The following is a 23,762-nucleotide window of genomic DNA, read 5'->3' on the forward strand; positions in this document are numbered from 1 at the left end:
TACAAAATACTTATCATTAATTAATAAAAATATCGATCAAATATATAAAAATATAATGGAAAAAAAAAATAGATAAATCAAATGATTTGACTCTGTTTCTTTGTTAATTAAGCAATTCTTTCGCGACCAAAAGAGAGACGCCGAAGGTAACTGGAACGAATCCGTTCGTTCCAGTTACTAGTTATCGCCTCGAGGGACAGTCCTTGACAATTTCCTGCACGGAAACGAATCCTTTTTGAGAGTTTCCACCTCGAACATTTACGTCTGTATAAGACACTTATACAGTTACCTACTATGTCTAACAAATACAATCTCATGCTGTGATTATTGAATTATCAAACAAGGTAATGACGACACATGTTTCGATCGATATCAAACGTTTTGTTAATTAACGTTTTCTATCGATATGGGATCTTCGATAAAAAAAAAAAGTATTGTTAACAGTCTGACAGAATTCCAGATAAAGTTAATGGAATTTAAATGAAACGATAAATGGAATTTTCTAAACGCAAAATGTCATAATGAATAATTTATTAGATAATACGATATTGTAAAGAAAATTTTTATTGTATCTTATTAACGAAATACTGTATATTTTTTAAACCGTCACTCACGGATATGTTCGTACTTGTGGATGCATTCAAATTTATGCCATTATTAAACTATAAAATTATGTAAATAATTACTATAATCTTTTTTATTGGGTTGAATTTGCGTGTTCGTTTAATTTCAATGTATTATGAATTTCTCTGAATTTTTAATAACTTTTATAACGATTATCATTTGATTATAAAAATATCTAGTAAAACGCATTATTCTTTGCATACAATATAATAGCCGATCGACAATGCTTTAATCATCCTAAAACGTGAAATTTATCGAACGATTTATTACCGATTTATTATCAAAAAGATCGTATGAAACATAAAAGAAAAAAAAGAATTTTTCGAAATGTAATAAAATATTATATTTAAAAGTAAATACGAATAAAAAGAAAATAAAAAAAAATAATTTTATATTCCGGTACCGGGAATCGAACCCGAGCCTCCTGGGTGAGAGCCAGGTATCCTAGCCACTAGACCATACCGGACTTATGGAAGTATGTTTTACTCTCTGCTATATCTCAGATTATTATATATTTTTAATAATATCAATTACATATGTAATATATATATATATATACATATATATATACAAAATTAATATATAAACATAAATATAATATCTATATGTCCTTTTAAATGTTATACAATTTTTTTTAATGTCATAAAAAATTACTAACTTGACAACCTATATTAAAAAATATGAAATAACTTAAGAATAAGTGTTAAATAGTGAAGGAAAGAAAAAAACGTTGTGGAAAAATAATCTGAAAAAAAAACAATAATTTAAAAAAGAAGGGAACCATCGTCCCGCTATAAAATACTATATATACATATCTACTCTTTCTCTGTCCCTTCCTCTCTCTCTCTCTCTCTTTCTTTCTCTCTTTCTCTCTTTCTCTCTTTCTTTTTCTCTTTCTCTTCCTCTTTCTCTTTCTATCTTCACGGCCAAACAGTAGGTACGTGTTACGAGTGGTAACGTAACAAAACTATGTTGTTCTGAATGACAATGGTGGTAAGCGAGCATATTTATAGACAATCGTCGAGCATACATTTTCTTTCTCGACCTTCTTCTCCGCATCCTTTCGTATCTTTTTTTAACTTCCAACAACGATAACAAAATAATTTGAATGTTCAAACGTATCTAGGTACGAATAATTTGGAGTTCATTATCATGTGCTAAATATTTCATGACTTCGATGATACTTTGTTAATAATAAAAACACGCTATCACTCAAATAAATGAGTCGAATTTGAATGAGTCGTATCGAATGTCTTAGAAATTATTTAACATAAACAAGTAGGTAAATCATTAAATAAAAAAGAGTCAAGTATGAATAAAATAAGGAAAAAAAAAAGGAAAAAAAAGCGTAAGAAGTTATTCAGGCCGTCAATGTGAAGACTATGTTTTAGACGAATAATTTATAATATTAGACGAGTAATTTAGAGTTTTAGAGATTATCATGTACTACATGTTCGATAATATTAATGATACATTGTTAATAATAAAAACAAGTAATGTCATTAAAAATAAAAGAGTCAAATGCGAAAGTAAACAAAAAGTAAAGAAATAAAAAAAAAATAATAAAAAAAGAAAAGAAGTAGAAGAATTCTAAGAAGAAGTTATCCAGGCCGGCAAAGTGAAGTCTGTGTTCTAGTAAGACTTTCTCGATAGCACTAGGAAACGTGACAGTTCATCTTGTAGAACGGAAGGGAGTCATGCTTTTAACAGAGCCGCGTGGCTGCTAGAGTCAGCAAGAAACGTGAGAGTCTCTACGGTCGATTGTGAACCGATGCTCGAAACTATATATCCCAACGTTTCTCACATTATTCTCGTCAATTTATTGTGCATACTAGATGATGTCTACTACATGATTATACAAACGACGACTCAAAACATCGAGAAAATAATAATCTTCCATGGAGAAGTATTGAAATTTCAAAGGTGGATAATAATCTCAACAATTTTTCCTTTTTCTTTTCATTCCAAATCAATTCTTTCTCATCATAATCTTTGTACACGTACGATCTTGCCAAAAAAAAAAAAAAAAAAAAAAAAAAAAAATCGAACATTTCCTTTCTGAATTCTCAAACAAGGGAATCATAGTTATACTCGAATGTAAGAAAAATAAAGAAAGAGAAAGAGAGAGAAAGAAATGTTTTCCACTTAAGAAAATAACGGAATCCTATCTTTATGTTGAAGAAGAAGAAGATTCATCCGTACAAGTTTATATAACTATCAGCCAAATAGTATAACTCTGAGACTTCCTTATGTTTCCTTCTTTTATACATTTTAGCAAGTAGTCATAAATTTGATGAGAGTAATCACGACCTCCAGGTATTCGTCGTTGCATTTTTCGAACTTTTACTTCAATGTATCTCCATATAATATACAATATATATATATATATATATATATATATAGCTACGTAGATATATCGTATGTTGCCGACTTTTGCACATCGTATTTGTGGTCTTTGGGAAAAACTCGTTCGACTGGTTACCAGTAAAATATACCGCTGGAGAGTCTTACCTCCTTGTAAAAGTGCTACCGAAGAAATGCAAAGGATCCCTGAACGGGCACGAGACTGTGGCAAATGTCTCCAACCAACCAAGTTTTGTCTTTGTTCTTTTGCAATATTGTATTCCTGTAAACATCTCGTATAAACATTCAGAGAGATAGCTAAACAAAGAAAGAAAGAGAGAGAGAGAGAGTTTGAAATTGAAACATCTTCCTGTACGATCGAAGCTGAGATTAAATATCAACAAAGAAAGAAAGAAAAAAATTCACCACAATTTCTAGTATATAATATTCTCTACGTGATTTAATTGGTATATTTAATTTTATTACGTTTATCATATCGTATTATATGTGAAAAGAAAAATATTAAAGGGAAGGAAGAAAGAAAAAAAAAAATTTTGAAACGGAGAAAAATATTACAATTGAGAAGTAAAAAATTTTATATTAAAATGAATTAATAATAAATAAATTAATTGTCTAACAATTTAATATATTATTTCCTTAATGAACCAATGATAGTATTCGCTCCACATTTGTTCCTGAATGAAGACGGTAGAATCACGATGAAAGTACTACATATACCGATATACATCATGACATACCGGTCCACTATTCACATCACACGAATGCGTGCAACCGATAGACGCGAAAAGAAGCCTTATCGTAGGATGATGATTCGACGAACGGTCGAGCGTCACGTCGGTCAAGCTTGGATGGAACTCGTTGAACAGGTGGAATGACTGGCTACGAGTCCAGCATTCAACGGTTAAATAAATGGCAAAACCTGTCTTAACGTAAACACCGAGTAAACGCTAGACGAAAATCAATCTGACTGTCGGCATTGAGAAGAAGAAACTCGTTACATCTTCGGTTGAATGTGTCATTTAAATATTAATCACAATATTTTCTTGCAAAGTGAATATTTTCTCTTGCAGATTAAAAAACAACAGAGAGAGACAACATAAGGAAGATAAAAGGAAAGAAAGAAAGAAAGGAAAAAAGAGGGGAAAAAAATAAATCGCCATTTTTTTATCAGACAACTTAATGCTTAATTATATTTTCCGGTAAAAATTAAAAAAAAAAACAAAACAAAACAAAAAAAACAACAAAACAAAACAAAATGAAATAAAGGAGTAAAAAAGTTCGAAGAAATGTTTAAATCGTTTTAAACGAACCAAAGGACGAACCATGTCCATGTCAGTGAGCATTATCGTTTTAGTATCACGAGTACGAAATCGAAAAACGCACGAGAAAACGTCGAAGCGTGCTTACCCGGTCACTGAGCATTTTATCATAGCTCGTGGCTTCTCGCCTCGATTGAATATGATCGGTCGACTTTTTAATGAACCCTCGCAGTTCGTTTGCTCTCTTTCTCTTTCTCTTGAATGAATGATGAATAATTATGAAATATGGCTGGTAATAATTCTCCTGGGATTAATTATGCGAATCTTATTGAACTTCTTTTCTTCATTTTCTTTTTCTTCTTTGACGAATTTTCACGAGAGACAAAAAGATCGATTTGATTATATATCATATATACACAGACGAGAATAAATTCTTCTTCTTTATAATAATAATAAGAAAAAAGAAAAAAAAAATTATTAAAGATTTACACACCTGAAACGAGAAGACCTGTATTCTTTCTTTCTTTCTATTCTCTCTCTTTCTCTCTCTCTCTCTCTCTCTCTCTCTCTCTCTCTCTCTCTCTCTCTCTTTTCTTCTCGAACGATAATATTGCCTTCTGATTATCCTGCAAGCCCTCTGGCAGGCTACAAACTCGCTTAAGTTACATCGTAACGATGCCAGGGCCCATGAACCGGTTGTGGACCCTAAGGCCCTGCCACTGCACTTATTTGGCCCCGTATGTGCCCTTCATCAAGGTATCCGATGGAAAAGAAAAAAAAAAAAGAAAGAAAGAGCGGGGGAGAGAGGTAGAGTGAGAGAGAAAGAGAGAGAAAAAAAAAGTGAAAATTCGACGAAATCGATAAAAAATAAAGAATGTGAATTCAACTCGCACCTGGTATCTAAGAAGAAAGAGAGAGAGAGAGAGAGAGAGAGAGAGAGAGAGAGAGAGAGAGAGAGAAAGAGAGAGAAGATTTAAGTTGATGCAGTTAAAAATGAAAACGAATAAAAAAAAAGCAAATAAGAAATTTGTAAACTCAATGAAAATACAATCATTCATTTCTATCATTGTACTTTATCACGTAACTATTTGCAACTTCTATGTAGAGTGTGATTCGATAGATTTTATAATAATTTTATAATAATTTCTTTTATTACGAAATATCATATTTTCATTAAAATAAATTATGACAAAATAATATGCATGTTATTTCTGCTTAAAAAAAAAAAATACTTGTTACAAATATACATTTATTTGTGTTTAGGAAAAGTACGTTTGTAATAAAAAATTTTTTAAACTATAAAGTCACATATCTTCATTATAATTAATTATTTAAGATGAATAGAGTGTATATATATATATATATATATATATATATATATATATATATATATATATATGTATATATATATATATATATATATATATATATATATATATATACACATATTTTGTCTACCTATTTTGTCATATATGTCTACCTATATGTATATGGTATCTTTAAAGATATATTGTACATATATATACATATATAAATATATAAATACCTATGTCTGAGTTTATTAAAATGATTTGACATTACATTTAATATATAAAGTATATAAAAAGAAAAAAAAAATATATGTATGTATATTTTTTCAATTGAAAAAAAGAAATATCAAAACACAAGAGTAATTCTTATGAAACTTCAAATGAAAGAAATAAATAATATGTGGAAAGGGTAACTAGTAAAAAAAAAAAAAAAAAAATAGCTCCACCTATCTAAACCGAATGAATGAGATTTTCCGATCGAAAGATATAAAAACAAATAAATTGAAGACACAAGCTGTCCAATATTGCACCAACCTGGCTATTTGCCAGAGATGCAGAGTAGTCGAAGTTGCGTTCTGCAGCTCGTATTATGCAGTCGGATGCAAAGAGTCGTAGATATTCCGTCGTCCGTTCTCGTTATCTCTCTTTCACCCTCGCCATCTTCTATCTATCTTTCTCTTTCTCTCTTTCTCTTTCTCTCTCTCTCTCTCTCTCGCTCTCTCTCTCTCTCTCTATCTATCTATCTATCTACCTCTCTCTCTCTCTCTCATTCTCTCTGAGGACTAACGCTCTCAGAATGAATCGTGATTTATTCCGACCATGCTATTTCTATCTCCTGCTCTCTTCACGTTGGCTTGCTTCGTTCAACTAAGAAGGAGACCCTTGAAATGGTACTTTCAAGGTCAAGCAACTTTCCTTTGTTCATATGTACGTTCCTTGGTCCATCTGATTTTTTTTACTTCTCTTTTTCTTTCCTTTTTCGAAAAGATACAAATATATATATATATATATATATATATATATATATATATATTATATATATATATATATATATATATATAAAATTCAGATACAAAATTTAGATAAAAAATATATGTAGTATAATATGCCACGCCTTTAAAAACAAGCACTCTATAAAATGAAAGAGTCACGTGTTTGGGATGTGCGCACTATAATCAACGTTCTACTCTCATTTGACGTATATTCTACGGTGTCAAATTCCCAAAGGAATCGTGGGGGAAAAAGAAAAAAAGAAAAAATGAATGTGCAACCCACAAAGTGCTGATCGACGATTGTTCAGTATCAACTAGGTGCGCGAACAAGCAACATCAAGGCAAGGTTCTAATTGAACGTTAAACCATCTAATAGAATAACTTAAGTTTGACGAGACAGATAATTTGATCAGTATTAAGTCAGAAAACGATTTGACCTGATAATGATGTGAAAATTAATAACATCTGTCTTCTTGTTAAAAATCAAAAGTGATAATAAATATTACAAATTATAATTACAAGTGTGATGTATTTAGAAGATATTCACAAATATCCAGGACTCTTTCCAAATCATCGAAAGGGTCCAACGATTACAACTACTACAGAATTAACAAAAATCAACATAATCACTATAACTCTTTCCGAATATACACAAAATGCTATTGACATATTATTAGTTACTTTAGGTGCCTCTTTAAATTTATCAATAATCTTCATTGTAGCCTTGAATTCATCTTTACGAGTATCGACGAGCTGTTATATTATCAGTTTGGTCGCTTCGAATTTGGTAATCATGATTGAGCCATCACGAAGAATTCTACGATCCATCTTCGAATTAAATATTCCTATGAATCTCGACTACGTTTTTCATGTTAGTTTCTATTCGTCCGTATTAACGATCGTGATTTTTAGTATAGAAAATTATATCTGTATTTGCGAACGATACATTTCCATATATGAATACTTCACAAAACTATTTAACACAACGAAGAGAATAGTTTTCATTTGGTTGACATCTATCATGATCACAGCAATGGAATTACATCTTTACGATCATTTCGAAAGAGACGACATGCATGATATATTCGCAGCTTCGACAATCATGTTTATGGTTCTACCATTTTTAATTCTTATTCTGATTCATTGTGCGATCATTTACGAACTATTATCGATCAAATCAATCGAAGGACAATGGCGATCAAAAGATCTGGAAAATTTTCGTTTGTCAAGTAAGAAACTGATAAACGACGAACAATAATTACATTATCAGGATTAATCCTAATTGAAATTGTTTCTAATCTATCTGTTTCCTTTTCTTTTCTTTTCTTTTTCTTCTTTCTTTTTTTTTTTACAGTTGGCCTAGTCTGGGCGTTTTTTCTCACTATGGTCCCATATAGAATCGCAAAGGTAATAACATCGTTAAATCCAAATGCAAAGTGGTGTTGTTCGACGAAACAAATGGAAATTTTTTATTTACTCATTAAGATATTCCCTATTGTATCTACGATCGTTTGTTACGTAACGTATGAAAAATTTCGTAAAGTAATTCAGGTTTGTATTAATTATTATAATAAAGTTTATAATAGATATTAAACATTCATTTTGTTTATAGAATACTATAAGTTCGTTATATAACAAAAATTTATCACATCTAGTTTGAATAAACGAAGATAAAAAACTTTTCATTATGTATAATAATTATAATCAATTAGGGCAAATAATGAAACTATAAATTAATAAAGGATCAAACAATATATAATGAAAATTTTTAAAAGAAATTAAACCTATATTTGAAAAGAAGCTTTCCATTATATAATAATAATAACAATAATCGACAATGGATGAAAATAAAATTATAAATTATTAAAGGGAATTAAGAATACATAACGAAAATTATTAAATAAAATGTCAGCTGTTATTAAAGAAAAAAAAACGGATCTGTCTATTATACAACAACAACAATAACAACGATAATAATAATAATCATCATCATCATCATTTCATTAAGGAAATTTAACAATAAACTTATAAATTGGTAAGGAATAAAGAATAAATAATAAAAATCGTTAAGTAACATTAAAGTAATATTAGAGTTGTCCTTGGATAAAAAAAAAAAGGAAAAAAGAAAAGAAGATAGAAAAAAAGAAAAGAATTCATTGACAAACGAACTGAGAGATAAAATCAAATTTCCAAGTCCTTCCTATTCCAACTCGACTCGAACAATTAAAAATTCCTCTCACGAGCCTTTCTCTATTCTTTCCAGCATCTACTAATATAAGACCGAAAGGACAAGGTAGTAGAATAAATAGCTACTACTACTTACTCATTGAGAAGGAGCATGAGTACATTCTACTCGAGTTGTTTCGTGGCACATTACCGAAGGAAGATGTATCGTACGTGCCATCTTCGATATATCGGATAAAGAGGATACGAGGAAAAGAGACGGAAACAGAGAGAGAGAGAGAGAGAGAGAGAGAGAGAGAGAGAGAGAGAGAGAGAGAGAGAGAGAGAAAAAGAGAAAAAGAGAGAGAGAGAGAGAAAGGAAATCACTGGGAGTTGAAGGCGTTCGCTCGAGACGACGTTTCCGGTCTGAACGTCACCACTTCTTAACTCCTGCTTTTCAACAACACTAATATAATCATATAACAAAAAAAAAAAGCAACCATTTTTCAAATAAATAAGTATCATTAAAATCAAGAAATTTTACCAAAAATATCTGAATGGTCAGTATTTGATTATATAAAAAAAGTTATATATATATACACATCTTCGAGATATTTTAAAACTGATAGAAAAAATTTTGTGGAGATATACATCGAGATATATTTCAGAATTGATTAAAGAATGAATTAAAAAATTCTATACTTTTTTCGAAGTATATATTTCCAAGTCAATAAGAAAAAAAAAAAATGGATAAAAAAATAAGAAAAAAAAAGGAAAATTAGCAAAATCAGCATACATATCTACACGACACCATCCAAAGATAAGATTTACGAGACAGGATAGATAATTCATATGCATGGTGAGTAAAATAAAAAAAAAAAAAAAAAGAAAATAAAGAAATGAAAAAAGAATAAAAAAAAGAAAAAATCCCGATTCGAAGCCCGTCGTCCTGTTATCTTATTTTATCGTCCGAATTTATGCGGGTATTTCGAAAGAACACGAAACCATACTCTCGTAGTATTAAATTTGCTTATGAATACGAAAATGAACATTGGAATAACGAATACGCTAATAAAACGATGATCCGAGCTAGTGAGATATAACAAAATGATAATAATGATAATGATAATTAAAATTATAATAATAATAATAATGAATGAATGAATGAATGAATGAATACAAGTTAATAGAAAGGCCAGCTTCGTGTATCGTAATGTTCAATATCGCAACGAAATCATAGCACGTACATCAGATCGTGTAATCCACAACAAAAAGTATCGTTTAATTTGAATGGAATATGACGCAGAAAAAAGACTCATGTAATTCTCACATTTCTTTCAATTGTGCCACGCATATGCAAATCCTCGCATTTTGCACGTTACTATACATATACATATATACGTGCAATGCCAAATAAAAAGATAGAAAACTATTTATTTTCATGGGGACGTTTAAAAGACAAACAAAGAAAGTTTTATTACTAATAATATGCGTCAGTATTTAACTTTCTACAAGATGATACATGGATTTTCCTTTACCAAGTGAAATATGAATTCTTGTTTTTTTTACTGGGACATTTTCTATAAAAAAAAAAAAATATATATATATATATATTTAAAAGTATTTGAATATATCATGAAATATATATGAATAGATTATGAAAATAATAATAATAATAATAATAATAATAATAATAATAATAATAATAATAATAATAATAATAATAATAATAATAATAATAATAAGCTTTGAGAAGTTTAAAAAGACTTCATTTAAAAAATTTCATTACACTATTATAATAAAATAAATATAATAAAAAAATTTCTAATTTCATCTAGGAAAAATTCCTTAAAATTATATATCGATCGCTAACTTCTTTAACTTTAACGATTAAAATACAAATATTTTTTATTTAATAAAACACTTCCTAACAAAAAAGAAAGATACATTAACTCTTTGAATATATTACACAAAATAATAATAATAATAATAATAATAATAATAATAATAATAATAATAATAATAATAATAATAATAATAATAATAATAATAATAATAGTTGGATTTAATAACCACCGAAATGTTCTTAATGTTATTATTATTTGGAATACAACAGACGTGATAAAAAATTTCTAAATTGGTCGAAAGACTTCCCCTAAAACTAAATAACAAAATTATTTACTCGCGCTGATCAAAGAGTTAACACGTGTTTCGATAGCTCAGGGATTATATGTATGTTCGTTGTTGCATATTCTATAAATATCTACCACCACAAGCACATCAATTTAAAAGACTCAGAGAGACAGTAATAGCTGCCTCTCTCTCTCTCTCTCTCTCTCTCTCTCTTTCTCTCTTTCTCTCTCCCTCTCTTTCTCTTTCTCTCTCCCCGTGTCGTGTAACCATAATAAAAGTGGCAAGAGTTTCGGCCGTGACGAAACGAGCGTATAAAAATTCGTAACGTTTTGCGACCAACGAAAGTTATATTTTTTCTTTTTTTCTCATAAAATTTATGCAATCTAAAGAGAATTTTAAATGTAAATGAAAGTTTCATTAAAATACACATTATAATATTTGAAAGAATATTAAAAATAAATTTGCGAATATTATTTTTCATTTGATAAAAAAATCTGTGGAAAAATTTTTAATTTCTCACAATATAAAAAAAAAAACGTATTTCTTTGTGTAATCCAAAAGAATTTTTTATATAAAAGTAAATGTTCCATTGATATATATATATATATATATATATATATATATATATATATATTAAAATATTTATTTAAAAGAAAATTAAAAATAAATTTGCGAGGACATTATCTTTCATTCGACTAAAAAAATCAATTAAAATTTTGAATTTCTCACGTCACAAAAGACGTACATACGTTTTCTTTGTTGGTATCCGAAGAAAAAAAATTTACAAATATATATAAATGAAAGTTCCATTAAGATGTACGTAACAATGTTAAAAAGAAAATGTAAAAATAATTGTCAATAAATTATTATAATCTTCTTAAACTCAATTAAAGGGGATTTATAAAGATTTTTAATTTTCCGCCATATAAATCTTTCGATTGGTCGTAAATCAATGTGTCTTCTATATTCCTCTGTGAGAAACTAAACGAAGATAGACAGTTAAATAGATAATTAGAGATAGATAGGGAGAAGGAAGCGCAAAAGGTAATAGCTGCTTCTCAAGAAAATGTTTTATCAAGTGCAGCCGTTAGCAAGCCACGTAAAATTATTATTCAACGTGTGCTCTCGTCTACATATATACATGTACACACGAAGAAGACTTAATGAATTTAAGATCTTTTGCGGTTGTAAGTTCCATGGAAAATTTTGAAGGAGACCAACGAACCGATGAATTTGCAACAAAGCACGAACTCGATATTCATTCTGCGTGAAAATTTGATTAAAAAAATTTTTAATTAAGTTAAAAAAAAAAATTATAAAAAGGAAAAGAAAAAGGAAATAATATACACATAAAAGTAATGAGAATGAAAAAGTTTGTGGTCCGACTTTTTTTCTCACTTTCTCTTTCCCTCCTCTTCCTCTCTCTCTCTCTCTCTCTCTCTCTCTCTCTCTCTCTCTCTCTCTCTCTTTTTTTTCTCTTATAGATCTTTTATATCTTAATGTTAAATTAGGTTAATTTTAATTAAGGATTGCAGATAAATAAAAAAAAATATATATATATATATATATTTAAATGTTATTTTCGAAAAATTAACAAATGTTGTCTACGTTAACAGAGAAATCTCGTGAGACTTGTTATTGTATGAAGACGTACACAAATCGATTGGCGTCTACGAGACATTAGTACGATGCACATAGATTGAAAGTTCAAGTACAACAATGCGAAGGACGTTCCTTGGCAAATAAACGATCTCGAGTAAGTCTTGGTGAAAGTGCAAGGTCTTATCAACTAATATAAACGATCTTCTTCTTTGATCTAAATATCCTCCTAAATACGTTTCAATGAATTTATCTATCTATCATTCTCTCTTTCTATATATATAGATATATATATATATATATATATATATATATATAACTATATATATATAACTATATATATATAATAAATATTATATAACTAACATATATTTATATAATATTTATTATATATAAAAATAGAAATATGATTATTATATTCTAGATATACGTACATGATCGTATTTGATAATGTAGTATTATAGAAAAACATTGATAATTAAATTAACGAGTAGACAAATATTCATTTTTCCAATCGAATTAATATGAGTTATTCAGATTGATACACACGGTAACGAAATAAAAGAATACATCTTTACTTTCAAGGACAACGATCGATATGGTAATTAGACGCTTAATTATCACAAGATATTTATGATCGATATTTTTTCTTTTATTAGTCATATCCATCGAAAAAGTTGGCTATTCATTTCTCGAAATTGTAATTCTTTGAGTACGCTCTACAATTCTATTATTTAACTTAAAATGAAAATAAGTCTATGTATATATATATATATATATATATATACATAAAGAGTTATATACATATTGTATATGTATATAAAGGGGCATGATTTATAAAGAATATAAATGTAAGAAAATGTGTATTCACGTGCGACTCCTATCCAGAAACATCGTTCAATGACACGAGCTTAGAAGTATGGTTTCTATGGTCGTTTCGACGAAAAACACACGAAAATGAAAACTACTTATACGTTTCAGCATTAAACTCTCGACGCGAGGATACGAACGGATACGTGACCGTAATGTAAACAATTCTTGGCGCCTCTATAGGTATACACGAGCGAACGAACGAACAAACGAACGAACAAACGAACCCAACAAGCTTTCATGCGAACATTTCTTATCGTTAACGAACTTAGAATTTATATATGTATATATATGTATATATATTATAATACAATTTCTATAAAATTACGGACGATCGTATAAAACAAAAATAAAAATAAATAAATAAAATAGATAGAATGTCGATTATTATTCTTTTACTTTAATTTATTTGATTAATATTTTTGTTAATAATTAATATTACGTATTTTATTAAATAAATGTTCAGTATATATGAATACTTTGATCGGTATAAATAATTAAACGTTAAAATTATGTCGCTTATATTACCTATTAATATTTTCTTATTAATATTGATTATTTACTTAAAATACTAATTAAGTATTTCTAGGATACTGATCCAATAAATGAAAGCATTTTTTCTTTATAATGTATAATTATATATATATATATATATATATATAAAATTACAAACGATTGTATGAGAAAAAACAAAACAAAAGTAAATATAATAAACCGGTTTTGATTTTTTTTTTTTTTTTTTTTTCGAAATTTCTTACAAGACAAAAATATATCCTTCTACGAATCTCTCCTCCCCTCTTGCTCTCATCAATCCTCCTCCCCACGCAACCGCCATTTGCATCTTGCGACAAGGATAAACAGAAAGGAGGCACGTATCATACGATAACGATAACGCATACATATATATATATGGTAATAATGCACGTTAGAAAAAAGAAAAAAAATATACCTTTTGCTAAGCAGTAAAACGTTGTAAGGCTTCTAGAAGACGGTGAATGAACGAAGACGTCTTGTGTTTCCGGTGATCACAGAAATAATTCTGATATCGCATCTACGCGCTGGAGTGCGCAATTAAAGTATAAAATGCGCGCAACAAACATTGACCAGTTAGATTCAAGAAAATGACTTCGTTGTCAGGTACATCGAAAATTAAGAATAACTTCGTCTTATTATTCAATGTACGAAAAAATAATCTTTTGTTAATTCAACACACACATAATCGCACACACTACACACGTCCCTACACACATGTATATATATATATATATATATATATATATATACGATGTACGAAAGATAATTAAAAAGTAATGTTATTGTCACTAGTTACGTTTGAAAAAGTCAACACAAAATGTCCTTCGATCGGTTTTATTCGTCGAATACACTACCAAATATTTCGACGTAATAAAAAAAGACTTACGTCGAAAAAACAAACTTCGTCGTCGGGTATAAGACTAGAAGACGTTAAAATGAAAAGTTGAAGAGCGCAACAACTCACCTCAATACGGTTCGGCACTACGGCTCGTACTGCGAAAAACCTCGTCGCCACGCGACTACCAACTCGAACGGTCTACCGCGCAAGATGGCCGCCAGGACGAGCTTCTCTCATTGGCTACGGTAAATGAAGCTCGGTTACTTTCGATAGCCCGCTCTTATCTTCGTAAATGCGTTCACCTTCTGCTTTACATCCAAGCAAATTCTTTTGATAAAATTAAGTATGAAATAAAAAAATATTTAATGCTTATAAATAACTAAGTATTATAATAATATACATGATTTAATATAATAGACGTATTTTTTGCATACAAAATTTACATCGTTTTAAAATTATAATAATAAATTTATAAATTGTTAAATATATTTGAAATGTATTATTTCTTTGTAACAAATGAGATATAAATTAAAAAATATAAAAAATATAAAAATTATGTATAATTCAAAGTTAAAAAATTTTATTAAAAATGTTCATTCTCTTTGTATAAATATAAAGAATTTTTGATAATATAAAGAATTATAATGAATTGTAAATCGTAATTACGAGATATTATTTCGTCGTCAAAGAGATAAAATGAAACCAACTGAAATACATAACAGTGCAAACTATATAACGTTACTCGTGCGTGGCATATTGTATTAGGTACATTCTTCGAACGCATTGAATATGAAAATAAATGACTCGATGTTTATTATACCTTTTCTCGTATTTTGAAATATATACGTGAAACTCTCTACTCGCCAAGTTTACACACAAAGCAGAGAAATTCTTGATAGGGGGTCGCACGCGCCTAAATACAGGGTTGCATTCTCTATTTCTGCACGCAACAGGAAGTACGATGGTTTGACCGACACAATGCTGTCAAAATAAATGCCTCGACAATACAAACCGAATGCATACACATGAATAAAAAAGGAGAAAAAAGAGAAGATGATTCTTTTATTCATTGTGCAGGAAGCACTAAACGAATATTTTTCTAATGTTGATTGTGATTATTCTTTCTAAATTATTATAACAATCACACGATATTTATCATATTCGTTTTATTTAATTTTCTTGTAAATTTTCTATTGTTCAAAAAATTTATTTTCAAAGTTATCGATAAATATCTCTGTTGTATGAACTTCTTCATTTTTCCTATCGAGGGCGCCACTGATCAATTTTTTTTTTTAGATATTAATCAATGTAACTGTAACGTGAACGTTCTTCTATATATATGGATTTACACAGATATTTTCTACATGCATATAGAACGTTAGTTTTTCGAGAATAAAATATGGTCGTTACGTTCAATAGTTGCTAGGGATTTTTTTTCAGTGTATTAACCAGTTGAATGTAAAAACGAACGATTCGTGTGTATGATATTTTGTATCAATAATATTTGTGTGTGGAAAAAAAAAATATAAAATTAATACAATGGTAAGGAAAAATAAATCGATTGTTTATTTTTAAATAGCTCAGCTGATTCGTATATATCCGCTTGTAGCTTTAACCTGCAACTTTATAAGGAAATGTTACAGCTTAAAATAGATCAATACCTGAATTTAAAAGATTCTTATTCTTATCGTTATAATTATGCAAACAGATTCGTTTTATGTAAAAAATTGTTTGATTGCATACTTGAATGCAAATTTATTTCCATAATGAATCTACCTTTTTATAAAATATTTTAATTGTAGCAAAATCCAAACGAAGATACAGAGTGGAATGATATTCTCAGGAAGAAGGGAATTATTCCTGAGAAAGCCAAAGAAAAAGAAGTGACAGAAGATCAAATATTAGATATTGTAGAAAATACAATAAATGAAAAGACTGGATGCAGTAAGTGTCTTTAATCTTTGGCATTAATTAAAATTGAATAAATAATATTCAATCTTTCTTTTCTTTCTAGCTGCTAATGATTTAGAAAAAAAAACTTTGGACGAGTTGGATGAATTGGAAGATGAAGAAGATGAAATGATTCTTTTAGAATATAGACGTAAAAGGATAGCAGAAATGCAGGAGTTAGCAAAAAAAAACAAGTATGGAGAGATTAAGGAAATATCTGGAAAGGAATATATTCAAGAAGTTAATAATGCAGGAGATGTTTGGGTAGTTCTGCATTTATATAAACCTGGGTAAGTTATCGAAGAGTAAAATTTCTAATAATTATTAAATTATATGTCATTTATTTCATACATATATATATATATTTTTCTTTTTTAGAATTCCTATATGTTCACTTGTCAACCAATACTTAGCTTCCATAGCAAGAAAATTTCCTGCAACAAAATTTCTCAAAAGTATTTCCACTACTTGTATACCTAATTGGCCGGACAGAAATCTTCCAACTATTTTTATTTATCACAAAGGAAACATGGTTAAAAAATTTATTGGACCTATAGAATTGCGTGGAATGAAACTCACCGAAGAAGGTTAGAATTTGTTAATGTCATTGCATTAACTGTAATTACATATATTTGTAATATTATAACAACAGTAACATACTCATGAATATAAATATAATTTATATTTTAGAACTAGAATGGATGCTTGGTCGAGCAGAAGCTATACCAACGCAAATAGAAGAAAATCCACGTCCACAAGTAAAAGATGTTTTATTTTCTAAATTAAAAGGCAATAGTGAGACGGATGATTGGTAACTTCTTTTTATAATTAGGTAATTATATAAAGACTAATGGAAAGGTGCTAAAAGTGTGAATATCATGTACCAAAAAATATTTTATTTCTTCTTTTAATTTATGTATATACAAAAATTTATGTATATACACTTATTACAAAGTATTAACCTCAAAAATATTCAATGCTAATGTCTTTTAACAGAATAAAATATTTAATTTTCCTATTTTACAGTTTGCACAAAGTTTTATTTCTCCATGTTGTTTTTCGAAATGTACTACGATAATTTGATCAAAATTGGAAAAAAAAAGTAATTTTTCATTATTCATCGAAATTCAATAATCTCGAATTTTTCTTAATTATTTAGATTATAATTTTTAAAATAATAAAACAAAATAACGTGCGGATTTATAAACTAAAATCGGAACTCTATTTTTCCTCGTAAGTGTAATAATATATTTTATCAATATTTACGTCACAACCCAATGTTCGTGATAAAATACGCATTAACAATGCGTACGTACAGATTAACAATACCGTATACGTACTTATTTAGATAGATTAATTTGTGTGTATTGATTTCTCGAGAATCGACCGAATGACTCCTTTTTCGTGCTGTTTATATTTTGTCCTCAAGGACTTCTCAGGTTTCTTTCTCACATGAGTGATACGTTACGTCTCTTTTTCATTGTCGACTAAACAATTCTAGTAAAGTCCTCGTCGCTACGACAAAAAACTTTAGTCGCTATTTGTCGCTCTAAGAAGACGGTCGTGTGACAATTTTGCCGGTGAGTTTTATTTGTTTTCTTAACGCATAATTTTTCATATCGATTTATTTCTCTTTAAATGAAAATTATTTGAAACAAATATTAATAAATTTTTCTCTTTTTCTTTCCCCCCCCTTTTTGTTTTTTTTCTTTTTTACGATTTCAATACAAATTTTTTATTAATTTTATTTCATTGTTTATGGATTGTATGTATGTGTACTAAATGATCAGAACAAAATTATGCAAATTCTTTTTCGTTAAAAGAAATGATTTGTTCGATTATTTTTAATCAACGATATTCTCTCAAATATGTAATTGAGATTAGCAATATAATTATGTGGTTTTTTTTTATTCAGTGATAATATCACGATTATAATAATATAACGATGACGAATAAACGCTTGATTTTGTTAGTGTGTTTGTAAGAATCTTCATACTAAGAAGAAATGAAAGGAGTGGGGATAAGTCAAGTTAAAATGTCTCTCTTTGTATTAGAACACACGTATGCATTATATATTTTATACGATTGGACTGCAGTTGTACGATTCAATTGTTTATTACATATGTAATTCGTTCGAATAATTTGTACGATTGATTATCGTTCATTAGGATTATTATAGATAATATTTTAACAGTGAGCATATAGATATATAATTTTGATCTCTAATTCGTTCATTTTTCTCATCTCGAATATTTTATTAAAAATTTACAGTAACATATCTGTCAAATATAAATCAATGATACGAACAATTGGTTATTAATTATCGATTAATTAATTTAAAGATACATATATATATATATATATATATAACTATTGATTTATGTTCGTTCCGATGTTCTCTTTATTTTTTAGGTATTATGAATATTAAAGAAGAGAATGTAATTAGTAGTTTGGAAAATGATGCTTGGGCATCTTCGAATAATTTAGAAGAGAAAAGAATGGATAGTAATGTCGATGAATCTGATTGTTTTAAAAAGGAACATGATATTTCAATGATTAGGACAGATGTTTATGATAATCAAATTGAATTATTGTTATTAACAGAGAATGAGAAAGAAAATGAATGTATTATCGAGATACCAGATTCTATCATTAACTGTGATTATGAGACTTCTAATGATTTTACTAAAACACTTAATGATTCTATATGGATTATGACTGATAAAGAGGCACAAGATGTCAATAAAAAAATTCTTTCCTTAGATTCACAAGTGTTTAAATTAACTATGTTGGAAGGTGACGATACGGTATCTTACTTGACATATAAATGTGATTCAAGAAATAATAGAGACTTATTAAAATTGCAATCTGATAAGAATAAATTCATACTTAATAATCTTTCTAATACTCGTAGTTTACCTAATATATTAAGAGGCCCTAAAACATTTTCTAAACATGATACATCCTCTATTACATTTGAAACAGAAGATAATTCTTATAATACTAATTTCATACTTGAAAATAATATTTTTGAAGAAGAGAACATTAAAAATGTTACAAAATCCCATCATAAAAGAAAACAAAGACATAATCCATTGATTATACAAGAAGAATCTATGAATTGGGTGGTTAATAATACAGATAGTTGTAATGACAATTCTATAAGAAAAAATAAACTCAACTCAAAGAAAAAAGCTAAACTTAATCATAGCAATAAAAGAAAAATGAAACATAAAAGGAAATCATTTTTATATAAAAAGGTAATCGACAAACAACCTGTCAAAAAAGCTTTTCAGGAATCTAATGTTACTACAGATTCTACTATGTCTAATTTGGAACAAAATAAAGAGAGAACTAATGATTTAGATCTTTCTATCGAATTTAATGCTTTTTATGAAGAACAATTTCATGAAGATTATACGGATCACTTTGACATCTTAACCGATGTCATAAAAGAACAACAAGTTTTACGTGATGAATGTTATGATATACATTCTAATAACATTCATAGTTCTAATGTTATGGATTGTCCAGAATTACAATGTCAGGAATCTCTAAGATATAATTTTGTAGAACAGATAGATAATAGTTGGGAAGATAAAAATGTTATTTTTAAAGATGATAGCCTATCAGATTGTGAAGATTATTTTCAACATGAAAATAATAATTATTTATTGTTTGGAAAATGTTCGGATACAAAACATATTTCTTCAAATGAATGCGATTTAGAAATGGCAAGCATTTATACTATGTACGATAAAAATTATTTATCAAGTTATTTTAATGATTCATTGGATAATGCATTATGCCAAAAAAATCTATCATATAATTGTCTACAAAATTCTTTGGACAAAGTTAAAAATTCGGATAATCTGTTACTCGAAAAAAAAAAATATGAAACTTATTCGGAAAGTCAATTAAATAACGATCTAAATTCTTCAAATATTAATTTTGCATCAACTAATGTTAATAAAAATACAACACATGATTTTTTAAATAATGATTTAGAACATTCAACTATTATAAGTGAAAAAGTCAATGTACAACAGAGTATACAATCTGATGTACTTCTCAACACAGATCTTTCTGCAAAATTTTCATCAGATTCAAAAAAAGTAACGTTAAAAAATTTACCCAAGAATGATATGCCATTAGAAAAAGTAGTACAAGAAAAAAAAGAAATGCATTATAATTATATGATTGTTCACAAATTTGACGAAGAATTTAAGTTAAAATGTAATTACGAAGAAACAAATAATAAACTATTTTTAATAGAAGAAAGTGACTCAATTATAGCGGAAAATCATAGTTTAAATGACATAAAAAAAACAAAAAATGTTATAGAACCGTAAGTTATATACATGTATATTTCATTTAAAAATTTTAATAGATTACATGTAATTAAATGTATTTGTAGTTCACAGTGTTTACTATGTCCATTAACATTTTCATCCAAACGTTCACTGGCATTACATATAGCAGGAGCACATGGAGGTAGCAAATATATTTTTTTCTGCATGTATTTCATATATTCTCAATTTTATTATTATATATCTTTTTATAGATATGTATGTAATATTGTGCGAACGTTGCGGTCGACTTTTCAATAAAAAGTATATCTTTAATAAACACTATATACATTGTGGCTGTGTTAAACTACCTTTTACTTGTAAAATGTGTAATAGAAATTACAGGTAAGAAAGGCATCTATATTTTTTCATAAAGAAAGAATAGAGCAACTTGCATGTAGCTAAATATATTAAATAGTTTCTATATATTTATGTACTTTTTTTTAGGCATAAATCATCTTTGTTGCATCATCTTAAAATTGAGCATCAAATGGAAAATAAACCACATACAACAAAGGCATATAAATGTGATATTTGTTCCAAAATATATAGAAAGTATGGTGCTTTTGAAAAGCATTTGGGTATACATGTTAGTTCCCAAAAATCTCTAAATCTAAGGAATAGGAAATATACTTTCATAATCGCTGACTAATACCTCATTATCTTTCACATATTGCATTGAATATATCAATACTAACAAATTATTGAAATAAGTAGGTTACACTTAAGCAATGTGATAATTATTATTTTACAATCAATTTCATATATATTATTTTTATAAGTTCACAACAATATTTTTTTATATACTTGATAGAAAACTTTTTGTTTTTAGTTTAAGTTCACGCATCGTTTAATTTTCGTTCGTTTAAACAAATTAACCGAAATAAAAGAAAAAGAGAGGAAAAGAAAATGAAAGAAAATTGTCATTCAAGCGTGCTTACATCGATTCCTCTAAGATATTAAGTATTTTTTATCTTACATAATATTCTATTTATGTACATTCGACTGATTTAGAATATACTACTATAGTTTATATATATATATATATATACATATATATTTTTGTTTAATTATTGTTTTATGTGCAATTTTTATTTTTATACTTTTTATAAACGTGTATAAATGGATTATATTAGAAAACATTTCGAACAAAACTAATTTTATCGTTAAACATATACATATGCATTATGACAAATAAAACTTGTCATATTTTTGTTCATTTAATCGCTTTAAGAACAGAGATATAAAAAATCGAAGTCGTTATAATCTATAAGACGATAGATTGTTAAAATAATGATCTTCGAAAAAAATTATATCGGCTGATATTTGTATGTACTTAATTTTTGATTAATTTTTGATAGGACAATTCTCATTCACAGAGAAATCTCTTGCGGTAATTTAATGCGAGATAAATGAATAAACAAAAATAAGAGATGACTAAAAATTTGTACTACTTCAAATTGTACGCAGTATTTCCCATATCCTCGGTCTTGTAAAAAAAAATGTGACGTGTAAAAAAAAATTGTCAAATATATAATAAAAGATATAATATTTTCATATAATATTTAATATGTTTCGCAAAAATAACAAATAAAAATACTATCATCTTAAATAAGGAATTCTCCAAGATAACAAATATATGGAAATATTGTGTGTAAGAAGTGTTACATAGGAAGTATATATAAAGATTCCACTGATGTTATTGTTCTTTGTATATTAATTACAATAATTATTAACATTTATCTTATTTAATAATTGTTACATTATATTTTTACCCATAATTTATTACAACAGACTAATATTCATCTATACCAAGAAGAAAAATGTTTTCAAACAATTGAAATAATTATTAATCCATAAAATGGATCTTTAATGGCTTTCCCGTATCTGAAGTCGTATGTAAAATAAATGGTTAAATAAAAACAAAACAATTATGATAAGAAGAGAATAAAAGAAATAATTAAATTTATTCGATTATCGATACGTGACGTTTGACGATACAATTCAAATAAGCACATTGTCTAATATTATTATTGTTATTAGTCTCTTGTGTTTAATTATTGTTGTTAATGAATCGTCCGCATGCATGAAAGACTGCAGTCATTGGAAAAAAAAGACCCGTTGAGACGATCACGCACGCGATAAAAAAGCTTTGAGTTAATTGCGGTATATAAATTATCGAAGACAGACATTCATTTCTCATTGAACGGAAACGATCCTTCGACTAATTAATACAATTTAATTAATTTTTTTTATCGTTGCATTTAAATACGATTTATCATCATTGACGACGTGTTCATTGTAGATCGATTTAAATGTAAAAACTAAATAATGCGTAACTTCTTTTTTCTTTTTTTTTATTTTTTAATCCAAGAAAAAAATAATTTCTTTTTTCCTTTTCTATCCAAAAATGATTGCATCGTGCAAAGTGTTTGAATTGGATTTATTATTCTCGCTTCTCGCTTTTTTTGCATGAAAAAACAAAATCTTATTGATTTCCAATAAATAAAAAGAATGAGTAATAATTTCGTAATTTGCAAAATTTTTTTTAGCCAATAGAAATCTTGAGACATTAGGAATATCGGGAACGATGATCAAAATGGTATTTTTTGGTTCATTTTATTTTTATTTATATTTTTTATATATATATAAATGAAGGAATAAAAGGATACTGGAGATTAGAAAAATGATAAATGATTTTATGGACATGTGTAAATCTTTTTCAGGTTGCAGATATAACAATTTCATACTCCATCGAGTTAAAAAAATTGTGTCGT

At 27.8% G+C, this 23,762-nt stretch overlaps 4 protein-coding genes and 1 non-coding gene across 11 annotated transcripts in view; 3 read left to right on the top strand and 2 right to left on the bottom strand.

Moving 5' to 3' along the window:
• ec (ubiquitin specific peptidase echinus) overlaps window positions 1–14,855 on the bottom strand; it is a 59,220-nt gene extending 44,365 nt beyond the window's left edge. The window contains exons 1-2 of one of the 5 annotated variants that reach the window (XM_035885842.2): window positions 14,813–14,838; window positions 14,264–14,372 (exon numbers count right to left, since the gene is read on the bottom strand). The gene's annotated coding sequence lies outside the window, so the exon portion shown is untranslated. The other 4 variants (XM_035885843.2, XM_085656416.1, XM_035885844.2 and 1 more) reach the window with 4 other exon arrangements.
• On the bottom strand, window positions 1,019–1,090 carry TRNAE-CUC (transfer RNA glutamic acid (anticodon CUC)). The gene has a single exon. It is a non-coding gene; the product is annotated as a tRNA-Glu (tRNA).
• Window positions 7,076–8,213, top strand: LOC118450273 (uncharacterized). The gene is made up of 3 exons (XM_035885919.1): window positions 7,076–7,778; window positions 7,904–8,100; window positions 8,205–8,213. Exons 1-3 carry the CDS (start codon window positions 7,076–7,078, stop codon window positions 8,211–8,213), a joined length of 909 nt encoding a protein of 302 aa, XP_035741812.1.
• Window positions 14,856–16,019: 1,164 nt separating the features above from the next.
• Window positions 16,020–17,659, top strand: viaf (viral IAP-associated factor). Its single transcript, XM_035885871.2, has 5 exons — window positions 16,020–16,228; window positions 16,489–16,630; window positions 16,701–16,926; window positions 17,015–17,223; window positions 17,327–17,659. Exons 1-5 carry the CDS (start codon window positions 16,226–16,228, stop codon window positions 17,449–17,451), a joined length of 705 nt encoding a protein of 234 aa, XP_035741764.1. The 5' UTR covers window positions 16,020–16,225; the 3' UTR covers window positions 17,452–17,659.
• Window positions 17,660–17,746: 87 nt separating this feature from the next.
• Window positions 17,747–21,986, top strand: LOC118450248 (uncharacterized). Of its 3 annotated transcripts, XR_004840637.2 has the most exons (6): window positions 17,747–18,216; window positions 19,049–20,984; window positions 21,054–21,130; window positions 21,201–21,330; window positions 21,433–21,698; window positions 21,818–21,986. XR_004840637.2 is itself a non-coding variant. In XM_085656327.1 (5 exons), exons 2-5 carry the CDS (start codon window positions 19,054–19,056, stop codon window positions 21,635–21,637), a joined length of 2,343 nt encoding a protein of 780 aa, XP_085512453.1. In that variant the 5' UTR covers window positions 17,748–18,216; window positions 19,049–19,053; the 3' UTR covers window positions 21,638–21,986. The 3 variants fall into 3 exon arrangements, 2 of the variants coding, with proteins under 2 accessions (XP_085512453.1, XP_035741763.2); XM_085656327.1 differs by having other exon boundaries at window positions 17,748–18,216; window positions 21,433–21,986; XM_035885870.2 differs by having other exon boundaries at window positions 17,805–17,869; window positions 21,433–21,986.
• The last annotated feature ends 1,776 nt before the right edge of the window (window positions 21,987–23,762 follow it).

Source organism: Vespa mandarinia, chromosome 4 (genome assembly GCF_050613455.1).
Source record: "Vespa mandarinia isolate Hongniang chromosome 4, ASM5061345v1, whole genome shotgun sequence".
Classification (NCBI taxonomy): Eukaryota; Metazoa; Arthropoda; class Insecta; order Hymenoptera; family Vespidae; genus Vespa; species Vespa mandarinia.